Source organism: Convolutriloba macropyga, chromosome 3, assembly GCF_964194025.1.
Source record: "Convolutriloba macropyga chromosome 3, txConMacr16.3, whole genome shotgun sequence".
Taxonomy (NCBI): domain Eukaryota; kingdom Metazoa; phylum Xenacoelomorpha; order Acoela; family Convolutidae; genus Convolutriloba; species Convolutriloba macropyga.
The window spans coordinates 4,810,515-4,833,121 of NC_134470.1; the positions used below are offsets into that span (position 1 = coordinate 4,810,515).

The 22,607-nt window shown below is 36.5% G+C and overlaps 1 protein-coding gene across 2 annotated transcripts in view; it reads right to left on the bottom strand.

Moving 5' to 3' along the window:
- Positions 1-292: 292 nt before the first annotated feature.
- Positions 293-22,607, bottom strand: part of LOC142336796 (uncharacterized) — a 22,525-nt gene continuing 210 nt past the window's right edge. The window contains exons 2-5 of one of the 2 annotated variants that reach the window (XM_075385720.1): positions 22,036-22,147; positions 19,632-19,780; positions 19,424-19,548; positions 293-714 (exon numbers count right to left, since the gene is read on the bottom strand). In XM_075385720.1, the coding sequence (XP_075241835.1) occupies positions 460-714; positions 19,424-19,548; positions 19,632-19,780; positions 22,036-22,147 (641 nt within the window). In that variant the 3' untranslated portion in view covers positions 293-459. Of the gene's footprint in view, positions 715-19,423; positions 19,549-19,631; positions 19,781-22,035; positions 22,151-22,607 lie in introns of both variants that reach the window. The other variant, XM_075385719.1, reaches the window with a different exon arrangement.

Consider the following 22,607-nt stretch of genomic DNA (forward strand, 5'->3'; position numbering starts at 1 on the left):
ACAGAAGTAATTGCAAACAATTTTGTGATCCTTAATTAGTGTGTGTAATTAACCCAATGCGCTTCATTACATTTAGATTAGTTAAAAATATTAGCGGAAAATTGCTTCCAAATGATCGTTAGATCCCAAGATTTTCCTTACAAATTTCCAGTATATATATATATATATATATATATATATATATATATATATATATATATATATATATATATATTTGGCTGGAAATATATCATGCCATGGCCAAACAGCGTCGGCTTTTTTTCTTAAATAAGCAGCGAATTAAGGCAAAACATTTAAAGTATAATTACCTGAATTCTGATAGGGTTATACATCTGAGAACAAAAAGTAATACTGCGAAAAAATTTCTGGATCAAATTTAAAGAGGGAAAATAATTTGAATCTTTCAAAAAATAGAATCAAATATGTTTTTGGAACAATCCAAGAATTTAAAAATGACATTCAGTTGTTCTCGCACATCCAGGGCTGAGCTTTGCAAATAAAGTTATTTCTGAAGAAGTTAAAATTGAAATCTTTTGCAAGATTTTGAGACGCAACTCTGTATACTCTCAAATCATTTGCAAAATTTTCAAGTGGCATTCTTTGGACCAGAAGGAAGTCAGTGTTATTTTTGTAGTCTCCTGAAATTCTGATGTTCCCAGTACCATATCCAACTAACGTGATAACATTCATACAGAGCTCCTCACTGAACCGAGCCTGAAACAAGTAACGGGTTGCAGACTAAACACCACAAAAATATGAGGGATGATGTGGTGTCCATTCGTTTCAAACATAAAATTTTCAGCCCTTTCATTTTCACCTTATTTTTTTAGCTCATTAACCATGTAACATTTATCTCCTATTTCCTCCCACACTATTTCCATATTTAATTCAGTGCTGTTAATATGAGTAACATGGGTAATCCTTTTTACTCCCACTTCTTTGTAGTGTTGTACGTACGTACTTTTATACTGCCTTTTTCAATCATTCGCTCAGAATAACCTTCGCGCACAAGTAACTGTGTAAACCTGAAATATTTCTTCCACTTTTGCTATTCATTTATCTTCAAGTAAATTCATCTTATTAAACACAAACATTTTTACTCAAGAATTGGAACTTAGTAATAATAAGATAAGAATCTTAGTCTAAGGATAATCCAAAAGAGTTAAAACAAATTATCACCGAACCGGCTAGTACAACTGGTTCGACCAGTGAGGCACCGATTAAACGAACTGTACGACGGTTCGGAATTTCAAGTTTTCTAAACAAAGCTTAGACTCAAATGAGCAAGTTTTATACGATTAAACCTTGTCTCTGGTGATATGATCACCACAAAACACAAGTTGTGTATGAACACAACTAAAAACAACAAAAGTGCAACAAAGGATATAATCCGTTGTTACAAAAAGTAACAAAAAAATCGAAAGGCACTAAAATTTTGGCGAATACTTAGGTACATAAGATTGTACTGATATAGTAATCCCGGACAAAAGAGTGAATTCTAAGACGAATTCACCAGAAATCCAAAACACAATCACTAAATTTACAACATATTGTTATATATTTTCAGTTTCCGTGTTGTCTCTCCTGTCTAATTCCAATTTCGCTTTAAAACTTAAAAAACTTTTAATCTGTTCCTTTAAATTTTCCATCTGAACCTTTAAATTAACGAAAATACGTGTTCTTTCGAAGCCTATGGCTAGTTGAACACTTCTGTTTAAACTTTATTTCTTAACTCTTCAGCTTAACCTTCCTTATTTAACTTAACTAACTTAACTTAATTTAAGTTAACTTAACTTAAATTCTTAAACTCTTTAACTTAACTTATTTAACTTACATTTAAACGCAAGTTATTCCGTTCTTTCGCAGTTCTAAACTAACTGAACGTTGTAGTAACTTGCTTGTAACTTTAGCTTTTAACTTTAATTTCTCTTAACTTTAATTTTAACTTTAACTTTTAACCTTAACCTGCTTGTGAGTTTTAAACGCAAGTTATTCCGTTCTTTCACAGTTCTAAACCAGTTGAACGTTGTAGTAACTTGCTTGTAACTTTTAACCATGTCTTACATCTTACTTTAAACTGTTTAACATCACTTTAAACTACATTTAGGTTTGTCTGTTCTTTCGAAGTCCTGAACTAGTTGAACAAGACTCACCTGACTTAACTCCTAATTATTTCTCTGTGGTGTCGAAAGTCCTTTCGCAGTCTTAGACTAGTTGAACATGTTTACAGTTTCCTTTGAACAATCCTTAATTTTTTATTGTACCTATAATTCCTCCTCAATAGTATTAAGCCCACAACTCTGTCACTCTTGACATGGCACAAGCGGTGGCATATCCAGACATTGCTCTGGAGAAATTTACAGGGCTAGATTTGAGCGAAGACGCGCAAACCTTAATTGATCTTATAGAGAGGAAGATTGGATTCAGTCTAGGTCTTAGACCAGACGATGCGGATGATCAAGAACTGTTTGACCATAGGCGAAAACAGCTTTTTGGTTCAGTGCTCCGCGGTCCTGCTCAAGATTGGTTTGGATGTCTGAACGCAGCAATTGCGTGGAGCGACCTAAGAACACAATTCATAGACCGCTTCACCGATGGTAAAGACAAGTATCTCCAGCAAATTGAAGCTGAATCTCTCAAGAGACAAGATAATGAGCCCATTAAGTGATTCATATACAGAGTGACACGTGCAGTAGATAAGGGCTGGTCAGATCTTGGAGCTGACGAACGCGCTCAGAAATACAAAGATTTCTTTCTGCGTGGACTTGCTCCAGTTGCTCTTAAGCAAAATGCATACCGACACTTAATTGCAAATCCCGCCATAACCTGGCATGCTGTAAAAGACCACGTCATAAATAAGGACCTCAGCTATAGCTTGAGTACCAGTATGACTGGAGTCCAAAGTGGAACATCTGAATCACGATTAGCTAACGTTGAGGAACAACTCAAAAAGATGACCGAATTATTGCAAACAAACAAAATTAATGCCACTTATAACCCAAACGAGCCTCGAATGAGACAAAGTAATACCAGGTTCTGCAAATATTGCAAAGAAAATAACCACACAATTAAATATTGTGATAAACTTTTAAAAAATCACAAGAGCGTAGTCACCGATCTCCTCAGTACTAGTTGAAATAGTTGAACAAGACTCACCTGACTTAACTCCTAATTATTTCTCTGTGGTGTCGAAAGTCCTTTCGCAGTCTTAGACTAGTTGAACATGTTTACAGTTTCCTTTGAACAATCCTTAATTTTTTATTGTACCTATAATTCCTCCTCAATAGTATTAAGCCCACAACTCTGTCACTCTTGACATGGCACAAGCGGTGGCATATCCAGACATTGCTCTGGAGAAATTTACAGGGCTAGATTTGAGCGAAGACGCGCAAACCTTAATTGATCTTATAGAGAGGAAGATTGGATTCAGTCTAGGTCTTAGACCAGACGATGCGGATGATCAAGAACTGTTTGACCATAGGCGAAAACAGCTTTTTGGTTCAGTGCTCCGCGGTCCTGCTCAAGATTGGTTTGGATGTCTGAACGCAGCAATTGCGTGGAGCGACCTAAGAACACAATTCATAGACCGCTTCACCGATGGTAAAGACAAGTATCTCCAGCAAATTGAAGCTGAATCTCTCAAGAGACAAGATAATGAGCCCATTAAGTGATTCATATACAGAGTGACACGTGCAGTAGATAAGGGCTGGTCAGATCTTGGAGCTGACGAACGCGCACAGAAAAACAAAGATTTCTTTCTGCGTGAACTTGCTCCAGTTGCTCTTAAGCAAAATGCATACCGACACTTAATTGAAAATCTCGCCATAACCTGGCAAGCTCTAAAAGACCACGTCATAAATAAAGACCTCAGCTATAGCGTGAGTACCAGTATGACTGGAGGCCAAAGTGGAACATCTGACTCACGATTGGCTAACGTTGAGGAACAACTCAAAAAGATGACCGAATTTTTGCAAACAAACAAAAATAATGCCACTTATAACCCAAACGAGCCTCGAATGAGACAAAGTAATAACAGGTTCTGCAAATATTGCTAAGAAAATAACCACACAATTAAATATTGTGATAAACTTAACAAAATCACAAGAGCGTAGTCACCGATCTCCTCAGTACTCAGAAAAGTACTCTGACAAATATCCAAGCAGACGGCCACGAGAGCCATCATCGAGCAATAACTATCAAAGCTCAAATAGATCCAGAAACTCTTCACCTTCTCGATACGATTCCAGAAGGCAAAACTCTCCCTATGACCGGCGGTCACAAAACACTGATTACAGAGATCGCAACAGAGGAAGATCCTCCAGCGACACCAGAAGAAGACAAAACGATTATGATAATCGTGGATATTCTGGTAGTAATCACAGATCTGACAACCGAGAAAACAGGCGACAGAGCCCCTATCCGCGAAATCAGCCACAATCTCGATCTCATAGCAGAGATCGGCAAGATTCTCGACATAGGTCTCCGCAACAATACGGCCGGTCAAGACGGTCCAATGTGCACTTTGACCAACGAGAGGAAATAAATGCAAAATTCGAATACATCAAAACAAAATCTCCGTTAAACAACCCAAGAAAAGCTGAGAAAGCAATTGGTTCTTCAAAAGGTCAACATAAACAGCTATTTATTGATCTAGTTCAATTTGACTTGCAAGACAAAGAAAAAAATTACGGCATAGAAGTCCAGTTTCTGGTAGATACCGGCGCAACCTGCTCTTTGATAAACTACCCTACTTACATCGAACTTGCAAAACCTCAAAAATCTAAACTTTGTTAAAACAAATGTACGTACCTGTGGTATAAATGGGGACGAATTAGACATCCTCGGTTTTGATTATATCATCTCTAATTTCGATTTTGAGGGAAAGTACCCAATTCGCTATAAAGTTTGGATTTTTGGCCCAGGAGGCTCAGAGTATAACATATTGGGAATTGATTTCCTTTCCCAATTTGATGAGACGCTCAATTCTCCGACCTTGCACTTTCCTTGAAAGCCTATCCCGGACAATGGGTGGCAATGAGCCCAAAAAGTGATAAGAAGTTTCCCATTATCAGTGAAGTTAGACGGTTTAGTCTGTCCGAAAACATAACGATTGCGCCAAATTCCACGAGAGTTGTTTCCATTTATCCTCAAACGTCTCTTAAAGTTTTTCCTCCAGGAACTATGTTCAGATTACACAAGAGTGTTCGAGATGCCGGAGTCTATACTTTCAATGTTTATTGCAGATCGCCAGAGAGTCAGATACCTATAATGTTAAACAATCCAATTTCAAATAAAATAACTCTACCGTCTGAGAATCTTGGTTATACTGTGTTTGATTTAGATCGCAATCAAAACAATTCCACAATCTATCCAATCACTAACAACATTGCTTTCGTCGACGAGCTCAGAGACAATTATCCTCAATTCGAGGAAAATTTTGAAGTGAGCAAGGTCTCACAAATTGTCTATGACGACAAAGATTTGGAGATGTTCGATTGTGAACAGACCGAATTGGCCATTGATTTTTCTGCGGAGTCCAAATCTCTCAGACCACAGGCAGAAATCAATAATACAGTCCATCGACCACGAGAGTTACCATCAAAATTCTTTAAGAAATTCCATCCTGAAGATCAAGAATTTTTGAAAAAGTTTGACTTTAGTGAAACCGAACTAACAGATGATGAGCTCCATCTCCTTTTTCGGCTTCTGGTGAACGATCAAGATGTATACTCGCATCATAAGTATGATGTCGGGAAAATTCAGCAGAAATTTCATGTTAAGCTAAAAGAGAACTCGGAACTGAAGAAGCAAAGAGCTTCGAGAGTCCCTTTGCACTATCAGAGCAAACTGGAAGCACTACTGGAAGAACTCCAGAGAGCTGACATTATTCGTGAAATGGGAGTTGACATCGAGATGGGTTTTATGTTTATTAACCCTATCATCACTTTACCGAAAGGTGATACTATCAAACTTGTAATTGATGCTCGGTACATAAATTCAATCACAGATTTGTCATTCTACTCTTGGCCACTTGAACCTCTGAATACTATGTTAACAAGGATTAACGGCAAGTACTTCCCTACTAGTGAACTTCTATCCGCATATAACCAAGTCCCCCTTACCAATGAAAATCAAAAGCTTGCGAGCTTCGTCATTGGATCTAAACAATTCACTTTCAAGCGTGGCTTCTATGGTCTCTGCTGTCTGCCAAATTTCTTTAGTAGAATCATGACGACACAGTTCGCTCCGGTAATCAAACGCAAGAAAGCGATAACCTACATTGAGGATACGTTAATGCAAGCTGACACTAAACCAGAATTGATGGACATCATTCAAGAGTACCGCCGTCTACTTAGGGCATCAGGACTAAAAGCGGCACCTGAGAAAACAAATTTTTTTCGCAGAAAACTACAATTTCTAGGGCATGTCGTTTCGCAGGATGGTATTCAACCAGTTGCGAAGAAAGTAGCTGCCCTCAAAGCTTTGAAGTCTCCAGAGAACAAAAGAGATGTTATGCGTGTGTTAGGTTGTCTCGGATTCTACAGCAGTTGTATTAAAAATTTGCATGTAGACTCAAAGCCCTTCCATGAATTAACACGAGATAATGTACCATTTGAGTGGACGGCAGAACATGAAACCTTATTCAACGATTTGAAAGACCGAATAAGTGAGGATACAACTCTTGCTATCCCCCGTGAACGTTATCCTTTCCAAATCCATGTAGACTCCTCGAGTGTGGGAACAGGATGTATCCTAGCTCAAGAGTTCCCAGAAGGAAAAAGGATTGTGTCATTCAATTCAAGAATATTTAACAAATCAGAACAAAAATGTCTACCATGCCCCGAGAACTCTGTGAAATAGTTTCGGCCTTACAAACTTATGAACATTTGATTATCGGGTCCCCCTTTCCCATTTATGTCTACTGTGATCAAAAACCAATCCTGTATCTTTGGGCAAGACGTGGAAAACTATCGCATCGCTTTTTCCGTTATCAGTTGATCATAACTCAGTTCCAGAATTTGAAAATTATCTGGACCCCAGGTAAGAACCTGGTTTTCCCCGACATATTAATTCGAAACTTGTCTCTGAAGGAAATAAAAAAACAGCAATTAAAACATAAACGCATCCCAAAGGAAATTAAATTTTTCGAAGAGAATGGAAAAGAAATCAATTACTTCATCAACCGCGATGATACCGAAGCACGGTCTTCCAATGATTTCTTTCCTATAATTTCTCATCAAAATAATACCACTCGCCAAATTATTTTTGGAAACAAAATGGAACTCTCCGATCAACAGGAGTACCGAAAAGATAGGTTACACTCCATTACCGATTTGAATCCTTGCTTCCAACAAGGAAGGCATATAAATCAGCAACGGAAACTAAGTTTCAGCTCAACAGATAATGAATCTGATTCATCACATGTTTATTCCGAAATCGACAAGAATGACAAAGAGAGCAATAGTCTTTCTGATTCTGAGTCTGATACAGGAGAAAATGATGAACATACCTTAACCGCACCAATTGACAACCAGTTTTGTAAATGAAGTCAAGGAACTTCAATCAGTGCAGGGAAAAACGAATGTCAATGAAATTGAGAGTGAGTTTTTGCAAGCATTGTTGACCTTAACAAAAACTTAGCTTTAGCCGATGATGACTACAGTATCAAACCACCAAATCCAGACTTGATTGCTAAAGAGCAAGCCAATGACGCTGTATTGAGCGAAGTAAGAACTTGGATAGAAAAAGGAAAAAACCGGAACGCTCGGTTCCTTTAAGGCACTCAAAAGGTCTGATGGCCTACTATAACAGGTTCGAGAGCCTGACCGTTGAACCAGATACGAATCTGGTGGTGTATAACGTACCAAACAGTATGTCTTCTGACTTTGAAGAGAAAATCTGTTTGCCCCGAAGTTTATTCCTCACTGTTTTTGCCCTTGCACATGGTCACACCCTAGCTGGTCATATGGGTGTAGAAAAGACACTACTAACTTTAAAAGGATGCTTTTACTGGCCTGGAATGCAAAAATGGGTCCAAGCGCTTGTTAATGATTGTCTTATTTGTCAGAAAAACAAGCACAAACCCAGTCAACAAAACCAGCACCCCTTGAAAATTGGAATGATGACATCCCATTCCCAATGCACACGGTGCATATAGATCACAAGGGTCTTCTCAACCCTTCTAGCAAAGGCAAAAAGCATTGCCTTGTTGTTGTGGATGCATTTTCTCTCTTCGTACAAGTTTATGCGGTTAAATCAACCTCAGCATCAGATACTATCAAAGCCCTTGAACAGTTCATTACATCATTTGGAATACCACAAAAATTGGTATACGACCGAGGAACTGCCTTCATGAATCACAAGTTCACACATTGGCTGAAAGAAATGGGAATAACACATGCACCCAGAACAGCCTATTCGCCATGGACAAATGGCAAAGTAGAAATTCAAAACAAGCATCTTGGTCGATACTTCAGGCAATTTATCTCTGACCAGGGGACAAATTGGTCCGAACTGGTGGGAAATTTTGCGTTTGCTCATAATACATCCGTTAATTACGGAACGGGTCAAACTCCGTACGAGATTGTCTTTGGTCAAAACCACGGATCCCATTGTCAAGGAAGTTGGGACTTACTAGAAACCTAGACCTAAATTGTTCGGTTCAATTTTGTGAAGGATTGCCTTCTCACCAGCATTCTGAAACCTTCACGAAAACAAAGCAGTAAATCCACTTCTACTTAAACCATCATCTTCAAATTTAATTCACCGTGAAAATAAATTCAAAAACACCTATGCAAACGCATATTTCGCCTCAATAAACACACAAGACCGATCACATTTTTACAGAAACAGACACAAGCTAGGTCAACCCCTTCAAGTAGGACAAAAAGTTCTTCTTGAGCATCACACAATAGATAGGTCAAAGAGTCAAAAACTCAGTGCTCTACGCATGGGACCTTTCACTGGAACTAAACCAATCACCAATGTTAACTACGAAATCAACTTGGATGAAGACAATTCGGTGAAAAGGTTGGTCCATAGGAATCACCTGATTGAATATTACCCAAAAGAGGAAACGCTGCCTGAGTTGATCTCAAATTACTGCCCTTTAGATGATGAATCTTAAACATTTTATCAAAACTTCAGCGCCGAAAGAGGCAAAAAGCTGAATAAAATTCTAACCATGGCTCCATCAAAACACTTGAACCTGTGGAAATACCACCACCAATTCTTACACCTAGGACGCAAAATCAACATCTGGAGTTAGACAACTCACTTACTGAGATAAGTAAGTCGACTCCTGAGACACACACTGTTCAGAGACCAATTGGCTCTCATCAAGATCCAGACGAAGGATCAGCTGCTACTAGACACACGAGTCAGTCACCAGATCGTGCTCGTAGCAGATCACGTGGCCGAGGCCTTCGTGCCATAGGTCGACATAATTATTATTATCCATTAAAAAAGTCTCCAATGAGTGCAGAAAAAAACTGAACCAATGAGGTTCCGTCTCACTCGATGACGTCATTCGGAGTATAAATACAGACGCTCAAAAACTTCTTCCTCAGTCCCACATTTCATCTTGCCAAAATGAGTTGTTCTCTAAAAACACAATTCCTTTTCTTATCTATTACTTTCTTACTTACTCTGTTTTCTACACTCGTTACTTTAAATAAAACGCAAAGTCAACAGCAAGACGAAAAGGACAATGTGTCCGAGTCATTAAAAATTGTTCACTATGATTGCGAACAAATGCGCAAAAATCGCATGTACTCCCTTAATCAAGTCGTTCCTTGCACAATTTCACCTGAACAGGTCAAAGTAGCTGACGCTTACGTTCATGTGTATCAGCGTTCATTCCGCACCTCGATAGATGCGACAATGTGTAGAGTAAAGATCCAACCACTCAGGTTTCACTGCGGAATGTTTTCGCATTCATCCATTGTTCATAAACAATCATCGATTACCACCGACTATGTGTTGTCTGCAGATGATTGTAGACAAGCAATAGCAACAAAAGAAATCAAAATCGCCTTCTGGGGTAAAACATTCACAGCTAGTGTCGACTATGATGTCGAAACCCAGTCATGAGGAAATGCCGGGACAAAACGCGAAAACAAAGATGAATGCGACGACTCTGGTGAGGCAAAACACCTAAGCATCGTAAATTTTATGCAAAACATCACTTTGTCCGTAGACTTCTAAACCCTAGAAGCCAGAGACCCATTCAGCAAGAAACTCCCATGTATCCTAAAGGAAGAGGGTTGCTTCACTACAACATTAGATCCACATGTTTATGTCTGGGACGCTCCAGAAAACTGTCTGGTCACTCAATTGCTCTCCCAACCTGCTCAAATGTTGAAGCATACCCCGAAATTTTAAAACCCTATATACTTCTTGGTTAGTGACAGCACTGAACACAATGATAGCTCAAATCCTATCAAATCCTACCAGAAAACTGTCTGGTCACTCAATTGTTCTCCCAACCTGCTCAAATGTTGAAGCATACCCCGAAATTTCAAAACCCTATATACTTCTTGGTTAGTGACAGCACTGAGCACAATGATAGCTCAAATCCTATCAAGTTTGATATCAGAATCAGAGTGTTTAACGAAAAGAAACAAGTTTGTGGCAAGCCAGAAAAACTTTACAGAACAAACTTCGCTAACCTCTTCGTCACATATCACAACGGTTTCAATTTGGATTCTGGGCACCCCAGAAAACCTAAGAGTTTTTCATCCGGCTCCTACAGACTTTCAATTGATTCACAATCTCGAGTATTCAAGTTTAAATTATAGATGGCATCCGAACGGCACACGATATGGTGAAACTCCATGGCAACAATTTGGTGCCGATAAAATTGACTATGAGCTGCATCTTCAGGCCAAATTAAACTTTTTAGTGTTTTATAACGCTAAGCGGCTTCGCCATTCTGAGCTTACTCTCTTACGCAATGACTGCGAACTGGAGAGGACACAATTTTTAATTATTTTTATGTTAGCTCTTCAGAATACTCGTTTAGCTGGTTACATGCTCATTGGAGATCGTTCCATGTTTCTTGACACTGATGGTAGCGTTGCTTGGCTGTATCAATGCCCAACAGTTATTTGACCTCTGAAAATCCTTGATAGCTGCTATGACCGCATTCCAATTGAATATGAAGGGAAAACTCACTTTATTGACCCAATTACACGTCAAACGTTCCCCTTCGCAAATGAAATCCCATGTCAAGGGACATACTTAAATATGTTTCAACTAGATCTTGACGTAGCTACCTCTTGGTATAAGCTCTCGCCGGCACCGGAACCAGTAAATTCACCTTCAATTTTTGAGCCAACGGAGATTAGCCAAACTACTGAACCAGAAGAATACGACCTACAACGGTCAGGTCTCTACTCACCTGCCCAATTAAAAGACTTTTGGGACAATGTAATCCATAATTCTGCTTCTGCAACCATTCTTAAAAAGTTAACTAGACGAATACTAACAAATGGAAACAATGTCCGAATCATGGAATCCGGAAAGCTAGACCAGGCGCTTAGTTTAAATAATAGAATGTATTCTGACTCATTCTTTTCAGCAAACTATTTCACGCAGCAGTTCAAGTCAGGCTTTGGATCTGTTGCTTACTACCTAGAAAAACTTGGTATTTATTTGCAGTTTTCCTTTTCCTAAAACTTATAACGGAAATTTATGTCGTGTTCCTTAAGGCCTTTGAAATACACAGACTAACGGGAGCAACAGTTGGCTTCAGCAAAATCCTGCTAGGAGCAGTTTTCAATTTGTTTGTTCTGTCCATTTTCACTTCCATCTTCAATCGCCATGGTGCGAACGCTGACGAAAACAAAACAGGTTATATACCTGAAAACAGACCGCTAAACTCCAATGAACATCAAGAGAAGTATGCGGAAGAAATGGAGATAAAAATTTATCCTACTAATCAAAATCAAAAGGGTGCAAGTGCGCCTTTAGCACCTCCTTAAATCTTAAAACTCCAAAACAAATTTTGTAGTGCATTTAAAACTATTATAAAATTCATAGGATAATATTCTAAAATGGTATACGAATACTGTTAGGACTTAGTATGAACTAAGATGAAAATATGTAAAAGTTCCAATTCATGAGTTTTGTGTTCAATAAGATTATTTACTATTCCTTCATCAACATTACCATGTCATCTCTAAATGTCAATACGACCTTCGACATTGACGACTTCTTTCCAGCTCCTGATATTGTCACGCCAGATGAATTTAGCGTTGTTATCCCTAAATTAAATTCAATTCCCGGCAACCTCGTTATTGCAACTTGCGATTCTGATAGCACCTCTAAAGCCCCCGAAGATCAAGGTTCAAGCAATGAAGCAAACAAAAACTTGACTTCCCCAGTGCACTATTTCTTCAACACTCTCTCTAAGGACATGGATCCTTCACATTCTCCTATTGGAACGCAGCCCCAGGACATGGATCCTGTAGCACCAGCATCTTCAGCAAGTCACTCTGACCCAGTAACAAATCAGAACAAGGTACCTGCCAATCCCGGTCAAGTAACAAGTCAGGGCACTGTTCCTGCTAATACAATAAGAGCTCCAATATTGGAGACCCCTCTTTCAGCCATTCCCACCAACTTTAACAAGTGGACAGCAAAAGCCAAAGAAACTAAGTCGAAGAAACGAAAAATTTTCGACAACCTCCCAAAAGAGGCAGGACAATTTCCCAACAAAAAATCGAGACTCGAGATACAAAAAGAACGAGAACAGCATCTAAACTTTATTAATCCTCAATTTGTTGAGTTCCCTCAAAATTCTTTGAAACCAGAGGCCAATATCTGGCAAAAGACTGCTGATAGAGAGTACGAGAACAAAACGTTAAATACGAAGCGCCATATCTTACCGTCAAATGCGATTAGAAAATTTGAACTAGACAATGGAAACCTTAAACTACTGCCCGAATTTAATTTTTGTCGGATCAAGATGAGAAACGCATGAACGCAAACCTACACCGTGCATTTCAACTCGCTCAAAATTTATCTAAACGTACCGTACCAGTATTTAACCGCCTTCCCAAATCGTAAATTCAACACCAAATAAAAATCGCAAAATCAACACCTCCACGAAATCCGCAGCCGTGTACCTCTAGCTCAACTTACGTAAAGTCAAAACCCCTACGACATCCGCAGCCGTGTACCTCTAGCTCAACTGCTTTCCCTCCAAATCCTACAACATCGTCCATGGATTTGTCAACGCAACAAAATAATGAGGACATTATGCAGAAGAAAATTGACAACTTACAGAAAGCCCTCGATCGAGCACAGCATAACTGGAACGAAACGGAATCCAGGTATGACTTATCCATCCAAAACTGTGTGCTTGCGGACAAACAATTGCAAGAAAAGAATCTTGAGCTAGTAAAACTTAAGCGTGAAAATGAGTCTCTAAAAAGCACAATTAAACAATGTTAAAACAAAACCAAGTTTCGAGGCCGAGTATCCTCAGTGTTACCACGAGATTATTGAACTAAAAGCAGACTTAGAGAAAGTTGACAGTCAGCAGCTAAAATATCAACAACTGTATCGAAAAGCTAACGTAAAGTCAGAAGAAAATCGTAAAATTGGCCAACATCTCAAAAATATTCAGCGAATAACCGTTGACAGCGATGTAAAACGGGCTGAAGCAATGAAATTAATTCAAAATCTGGACAACGAAAAATACAAGGAATTGCAAACATCTTTGGCAGAATTACTTGACTTGGCAACCGCGATCGATACGGAAATTTATTTTGAAAGTTCAATCTTCAACGTCTACAAAGGAACTGTTAAAGAGCGTTTGTCTACCATATGGGACCCAAGTGGGGATGGTTTCGAAAAGAATTATAACTGGGAAAATAAATATGATAGATTGCCCTGGCCGATAAACCAGAAAGCGAAGAAGCAGAGCCAGCAATAATAACTCGTCATTAACTCTAGTAACATTGTTTTTATCTTGTATTACTTGTACTTGTCCGTATATTCCTGATTCTACGTTTTCATATGCATTTCAGCATATTTTTTTGATATGTACTATTTAGCCCTTGAAATTATTATGCATGACATACTTTTGGTAAGTTTTTAGTTTTTATATTTTCCTTTGAAGGAGGTGAGTTGTAACATTTCTCTCCTATTTCCTCCCACACTATTTACATATTTAATACAGTGCTGTTAATATGAGAAACATGAGTTATCCTTTTTACTCCCACTTTGTAGTGTTGTACGTACGCACTTTTATATACTGCCTTTTTCAATCATTCGCTCAGAAAAACCTCCGCGCAGAAGTTAGTGTGTAAACCTGAAATATTCTTTCCACTTTTGCTATTTATTTATCTTCAAGTAAATTCATCTTATTAAACACAAACATTTTTACTCAAGAATTGGGACTTAGAAATAATAAGATCAGAATCTTAGTCTAAGGATAATCCAAAAGAGTTAAAACAAAATATCACCGAACCGGTTAGTACAATCAACTCACCAGGTTTGAGTTCTTTTTTAGTTAGCGTTACTCTTAACGTCTTTCTTGTGATATTTCAACAGCCGGTAATTTTCCATTGTTTTTCCTATGCGTGCCATAACAGGAATTTTTTTATTTATAATGACAATTTTTTTCCAATTTCGCAATATCATTTTGTGACGAAAAAAATTCTTCTGAACATTGCTAAACTGTAGATGTATTCATATAAATAGAATTGGAGAATTGAAAAATTGTTTCTTTAGTTGAGAGTGGCAAATAACAAATATTGTCATATAAATAGTGGCAAATGAGCAATGTCATTTAGTGATTTCTTTTCGTAAGCAAACTTTGGTCGACAATTCCACCCACAGTTTTTCAAGACTACTGGGAATTCAGAGATCATTTCCTGAAAATGTTTGACAAAGGCGGTCATTTTGCTTTTAAAAAATGGCCAAATGGTCGTATCTCAGATAAAATCTTCGTTTTTTCCATAACATGTTTTAGTCAAAAACGGTCAGTTCGCAGGTTTTCCAGTGACCTATAAGGGAACTATCATTATCTTCCCTACATTTGAAATGATTTTGCTTTGTAATTTACTGGCATAAACTCCCGTATCAACTAGACCATAATAATTATCAATATTACCCCAATTAATTATGCCGTTCAAAACTTTAAAAATGCAATTTATTTCAGACTCTAGCAGTATTGAAACTGGTAGAATGCGTTTTGTAATTGCACTCATGTCATTCAAAAAGACTCGTCAAAATTCTTTTAGATTTTTTGAGAACGTCCGAAATCTACTTCAATTTCATTTTGCGTTTTATGTTTTATCTCTATATGTTGATCATGAACGAAAAGATAGCCTACAAAGCAAATAACTAAGTAGAGTAAAAAATGATGCATTAGATTGATGAGATATGCCGATATTAAGAAAGCGATGGAAGACGAACGGCAAAATCAAACAACAACAACAAACATTAATTACATCAAAAAATTGATGTCCGTTTTAAAAACCAAAACTTAATAACCAAGTCAAAATAGCGTCAAATAAAACAGAAACTAAACAATATAACTTGTACTTCACCAGAAAAAATGATTATACATCAGTTCATAATGAGGCTGGGTAACAATTAGACATTAGACAAAGAAGAACAGAAACTTTAAAGTTAGAAAATTCGCTGGATTTTTAAGAAAAACAATTAATTTCAAAGTAATGAAAAATTTTGGGCATCAACTAAAATATCTCATAGGTTTACAATTACCAATGCTTCTATAGAAGGGAATTAAGAACTGTCGGTATTCAATTTTTCATGCAGTTACAAAAGGAACAACAAATAGAAAACAAACAAAAATCAATTAAAACTTGACAGAAAATGATTTTGAAGCTGTAAAGCCATACTTTGGCCCTCAAAATATCTTCGATTGCAAATTTGTCGAGCAATGATAATTAATTATGTGACTCCTTATTAATGAAACTAGGTAATAATTAGACAAAAAAGAAAAAATGCAAGGTTATGTAATACTTGTTTTTTTTTCGAAAAAAAATTTATTTCCAAAGACATACGAATTCTTTCAAAACATTGGATTTTGTGACACCAATCCCCTTTGACAACTTCCCTTGAAATGTATTTTGGGACCTCAATTGCGAACCGCAATTATCCTGAACATGTATTACGTCTACAAAAAGAACGTCCAATATGACAAAAATCAAAAACTAATTTAATTTTTTTTGTGAAAAACCCGTGTCGGTACCAGTAAAGTCAAACCGAATTCTTTAAAAATGCTAGATTTTGTGATGCCAATCTCTTTTGACACCTAATTAAAGATAATGTCATCTTTAACCTTTAATTAACGAAAATAGGTAATAAACAGACAAAAAAAGGAATAAAATTGCGAAGTTTGAATAATTTTTTTTTCAATTTGGAGAACAATTGTTTTCAAAGTCAGAAAGCCTTCATCTATCTTCTAATATCAGATCGTCGGCTCATTCAGTCCTCCATGACAAGCCAACCAAACTGGGTCACTGATTAGGAAATTAAATACGACTCAAAAAACAAAGTAAAAACGACAGTTAAAGACAAAATTCAAAAATTCAATTAAACTCTTCGAGAAAGTATTGTCGAAGCGGTAAAGAACCAGAATCTATTTTTTAAGGATTTAAACAATATCATATTTGCGTTATTTTGAACGCGAGTAATTTGATATATGAACAGTCGATAATGTGATGTTTTGACAAAACTAAAAAAATGAAAAATGGGCAAATACCTAAAAATTTTAAAAAAAATTGTGAAATCTAGTAGTATCAAAGCCATAACACTACAACTTCAGACGTAACACCGCAATAAAGACTGATTTTGAATTCAGTAGAAAGAGGGAGCACTTTTTGTTTTCTGACACTAAGCTACAAGTTGACCAAATTAAGACAAAAATTGAGGCAAATTTCAATAAGCCATTCTTTATTTAAAAATCAAATGTTTTAAAAGTCAAAACGACCATAAGCCTTCAGGCCATCAACTAGATAAAATAATTTGGAGCTAAGTAGGAAGCCAATAGGACCTATCACAAGTGAGCTTTGATTTGAAATGTTCTGCTATTTAATTAATATAAAAAAGATCGAATTTCTTATATAATAAACCGACTGATGACAATCCGAAGTATTTTTGGATTCTAAGGGTCCAAGATCGGTGCCAAAACCAGTCCTGCTAATACTGACTGTCCATTAGGAATACTTAACTCTTCGTATGTCATAGATATAGATATTTTGTTTGTTAAAGAATCAAAAATAAATGCTGCGTTTTTGACAATGAACGAATAAAGTTAGCAAAAAACGGCAAATTTTTAATTACAGAGCACTCTCAACGAAACTTGAAGTAGAATTAGCCCCTTTTCAGTCTACAGAGATTGTTTGTGTGGTGTTTGCGTGTGCACTTCCTGCAATTTTAATCAGAGTGGACTAAAGAAACTTATTTCGTGCTGTTTTTGATGAAAAAGTCTGAGTTTTGTGAAATATTTAGCCGGAATTTGCAACAAGAAAAGTCAATAAAAATAGCAGACAGTATGTTTTTTCTTTAAGAATAAACTCAACAACATTTTCTTGAAATTTTTTTTTTAATTTTAGGAAAATTGGCGAAATTTGAGTCAAAAATTCCGAAAAAAGGTGAATAAAATCAACGGAATTCACTCTATTTTCTCGAAAGTTTAAACCTCGATAACTCTCTGCAGAAAACGAAAATCAAAAAAATCTTATTAATTCCATATTCTATGGTGGATAAGCTTTCTAATGATACCAGTCTCATCTCTCTACGATGAATATTTCGATCGGCCAAAATTGACAAAACAAAAAAAAACCCATTTGAGTATATAGTTCCTCCCCCCTCAAGAGGGGTCGGAACAATAATTCATTAATTACTTCTATTTTTCATCTAAGTAAAGATGATTTTTCGCTGCTCTAACTTCATTTTTTAATGACCACTTTTATAAACTATGAATTGAGGAGCTAATCTGCAACATGCTTTTCAAGGGGAAAAGGTGGCTCCTCCCCCCCCCCCCCCCCAACCCCCCTCGCGGTTGGGCACCATGTTAAATGGAGGCCTTGAATCACATTTTTATGCGATTCATTCAAAAAATAACTCCAAAATTCAAAGAAACATAATCCCATACATCGAGTATTTGTTCCGTTCCTAAATTACGTAAACGTTGAAGGTGATGATATGAATAATCTAAAAAAGAGAAAATATGATTATTTTCCATCATTTGTTTTTTCAAAGTCGCACATTTTCTTCATTCCAGCATAATTAAAACCCTAAAAAATAAAACCGAATAAGTTATTGCGACCAAAAACAAATTTATGGTCACACTTTCTTTTAGTGTTTCATTTCGTGTTTTTGTTCTAGGGGTCAAAATTTGAAAAAAATATTAACTTATTCGGTTTAATAATTAATAACTTATCCGGTTTAATTAAAACGCTTTTATTTTTTTTTCAAATTATGGAACCCTAGAACGGAAACACGAAGTGAAACACTAAAAGAAAGTGTGACCATAAACTTATTGTGAAAAGCCTCATGTCAATTCCCATGCGTTGCTTTGGCGCGGCTAAATACGCAAAATACGCAGCGATTTATATGATTTATTTCAATGGGGGTTGATTTCTACGGGCCTATATTTCTCTGCAATTTTTCCCTGCATAAAGGTTAGCGGATTTTTGTGTCTGTTTTTTTTCCAAAACCAAACAGAACTGTTCCGAAATAACCAACATAAATAAAAAGGGTACGTTTATGGGTTTTTAAACTGACTATCACGAGCTCGTTTGGAAAGAGAAAAAAGCATGAAAAATAAACATTAATTAGATTTTCTGGAAAGAAACTCTGGCAAGAATAAACCTTATGATTATTGGAACACGGCTATAAGAGAAATCAGAGCAGAAAACAATGCATGAAAGTGAGATTTTTTTGACATTTTCTTTTATACTCTCTCCAACCCAATATTAAGTTTTAACTTCAAAACAGCAGTGAGAAAATAACTCGTGTAAGGTTACAACTGATTTGCACTCACAAAAGCAGAAAAAAGGGGGGCGTTTGAGGTAAAGCTGGTATTTTTTACTTAACTCAAGCTGCTTTTCCTTGGTTTTTAGCCTCAATTCTTATTTTCAAATCTTGTTAAGAGCCAAGCCAAGACATGGTTAAGTGCTTATCTTCATTTTTATTATGATCATTAATCGTATTTAGTGATGCAACTTTTATGAACTTATTTATCGATTAGACTATTTCACTTAAAGCGATCGTAGAAACTCGTGACCTATATTCGGTTAAAATTTTTTGAGCATAATATACCATATCTGGTGATAAATTTACTCGAGCATATTGTACAATTTGACGTTTAACGCCAAAATACCCCCCCCCCCCCCCCCGGTAAAAGGGAAGTAAGAGAAGTTAACTGATCACTCACCTTGACTCTATTCAAACTTTTTTCAGAACAGTTGAAGTTGGTCAGTTTCTCAAAGTACATGTAAGGCGAAACTGATTTTCGTGCATACATCTCATATTGCATCAATTGTGCCTCACAACAACTGTCTAAATAGAAACGCATGAACGAACTACAATTGGAAAGGCAACAGTGCTATTTTCTCATCGAAGTAAATTAGGTTTTTACTAACTTGATTTTTCTCGAAAGTCAAACCAGTTTATTTTGTCCCAAAAATTTTCGGTTTTAAGTACGGCTTTCACCATTCGCAGGTCCGAAGGCTGGATATTTCTGAAAGGTTTCTTCGAATTGATAAAGTATCCATTCAAACAGTAGAATTGGCTGAAACAAGATCACCATTTTACACATATTTTTCGATCGAGAATAGTATATTTGGGTAGAGTTTTTTGATCATTTCTCTCTATGGATCGAAACAAATGAGAGGAAGTAGAGAAATAAAGTTTTAATCATAGAACTTTTATATTATGAACAGCTGACTTCATAAATCAAAAGAGTTTAAAAAATTGGTAAAACTACAACTTTGCCATAAATGAAAGTTCTATGACTAAAACTTTTCCATAAATGGAAGTCTATGACTGAAAGTTATCCATAAAATGGAAGTTTTTTTGTTAATACTTATCCATATAAAAAAGGGATGCATTTAAAGGGTCTTGGTTTTTGCGTGAGACCTGATAAGCTTCTTAAAACATGAGGAAAAACAGTTTGGCTATTTTTCTTGCAGAATAAGCAAAAATGGAGGCTCTTTTTGTCAAGACATGATATAGCTAAATTCTGAAAACCCCCGATAGACCAAGAATATTAAAGAAATCACAAAACCAAAAATAAACAAAAACACATTTAATATACAGCACATGGGATGGCACAAAGGCACAAAGAGATGGACATTTAACAAAATTTCGTTTTACATATATTAAACCCCAAACATTAACCCAAGGCGCCAAACAAAAAACAACTCACTGTTTGACAGTCCTTATGAATAGGAGGCTCTAAAAATAGTATGGGAAACATTGGACAACGAATTACTTGTTACTAACTGAGAAACTTCTTTGAAAGCTTGTAAAGGGTTTTTCGGATTGTTGATACTGTACGATTGCTGCTTAATACGGAAAAAAAATATGAAAATTATTGTTATTAGGCACTGCAATTAAAGATTGATTCAATAATTGAGTTTTCAGGTATTAATAGCCAAAATTTTTTAACAATACTTCTTTATATTATGACTTTCCAAAAATAATGTCTGGCAAAATTGACCGCTCAATAATAAACAATTGTGAAGAAAACACTCATCTCAATAATTTTTGACGCTTCTCGATTTTCAAAGATATACAAAAGAAGCTATTAAGACCAAAATTATTTTGCATCCGACTTATTGCGACTTATTGTAAGCTATTGAGCAATCAGATGTATTAAAATTTGACAAAAATTTGGGAACAAAAGTAGCTTTTTGACTCGATTGAGACTAAATTTACACCTTTTTTTGGTAAGTTTTTTGTGTGGACTTTTGCAAACATTCATTTAGTGAAAATTTAAAATTAAAAGGAAAAATCTTTCATTTTTCTATTTTTTAGGAGATTGAGAGAACAACTAAAGTTTTGGTTTCGGGAATTTTTAATTCAATTTTTATTTTTGTGACATTTTTTCAATACAAATTCTTTGCAACATCCTGATCTGCGTACCTATATTTTGGCAGATAAATTGCACAAAGGAAATTCAGAAACGCACTTTTTAAAAGCTATAATGTAATGCTAAGTCAGAAAAACATATAATCGATACATTTTTCGACCAGCTGCCTTCTATGACCACAGAACTTGTAGCAGTACATAAATTTTATATAACGCTATACAAAACGTATGGCTTTTTGGGCGATTAAACGTTAGTATGCCATGAAAATATTAGTGAAATAGGAACAACAATGGATTTCTTGTGTTTCTTTCAAACTCTTCTTTCAATAAATATATATTGCTAAATTCTTTTTCCAGCAATGATTTTTTTTTCTGTTTACCCTACTGGTGCAGACACCGTCGTCTTGGGCTAACCAAAAATATAATAGCCTGATGATTAGTCATTTTTCTGACTAGAGAATGCCAAAAATGTAATGATTTGATAGGAACAAAAGTACGTTTGTTTAGGTGGTGGTCAAGTAAGCCGATAGGCAATCTAGCTGAATTTTGAAAATAAGCTAAAGTAAGCCGAAACATTTTGGTATATCCGTATTTAAAGTTGCCTCTGGCGTTGCGGCTTTGCCGCGATAACCGGCCCGCGGTTTCCGGATTATATCCCACAGCGGATGAGAGGCATGGCCATGGACAGCGGTCCACTGAGGCCCGTGCCCACTAGATTTCTAAACTTTGACGTATTTCGGTTTCTTTGGTGCACTGGAATACAATATGCTCTACAATCGCAATGTTGATTGTAATGGTTAACAATGTATTATTTCTGATAGATTACATAACTATTACATAACTTTCGGCTTGCTTTTCTGTCGGCTTACTTTTACTACGGCTTCCTTTGCGTTCGCCGTTTGTTTAATTGTTTCTGCTTACTCATTTCGCCTTTTAATATATGTGAAAAAGTACCTGAATTTCGAACATTTGACACCATTCTCATCTATTGTGTCGGGAAGTGTGAATTGTAATGTGTCGTGGTCCACTTTGATGTTACCACCAGCCCCACGGCACTCAAAGCAAACTGCTTGAACACAAATAATAACAAGATGAGGTCAGTCTAGTCTAATATATCATATCTTAAATATAGTTATTGAAGCTAACACCCCGTGGGGGGGGGGGGGGGGGTGGGTGTGTTTGCTAACTCACCTTAGGCTGCAATTTAACCAAAATCGATTTTAAAAAAAATACACCTCCAAATTTAACCGAAAGCTAATAAAAATCTAGTTTATCATATCTTGCGTATAGTTATTATAGCAAACGCCGGAGGGGGGGAGATGGGGGGGGGGGGGTGTTGCCAACTCACTCAGTGTCACCCTAGGTTGTCCTAGGACTACACTGACGTAAACTTTTGTGAATATCCAATTAGGATGTGAAACTTGATTTTCTAGCCAGCGAAACCTATATTGGAATCTAAACGAAGAACGAAACCATAATTTTTCAAATGAAAAATTTCAGATGAATACCCGAAGTGTAATCACCTG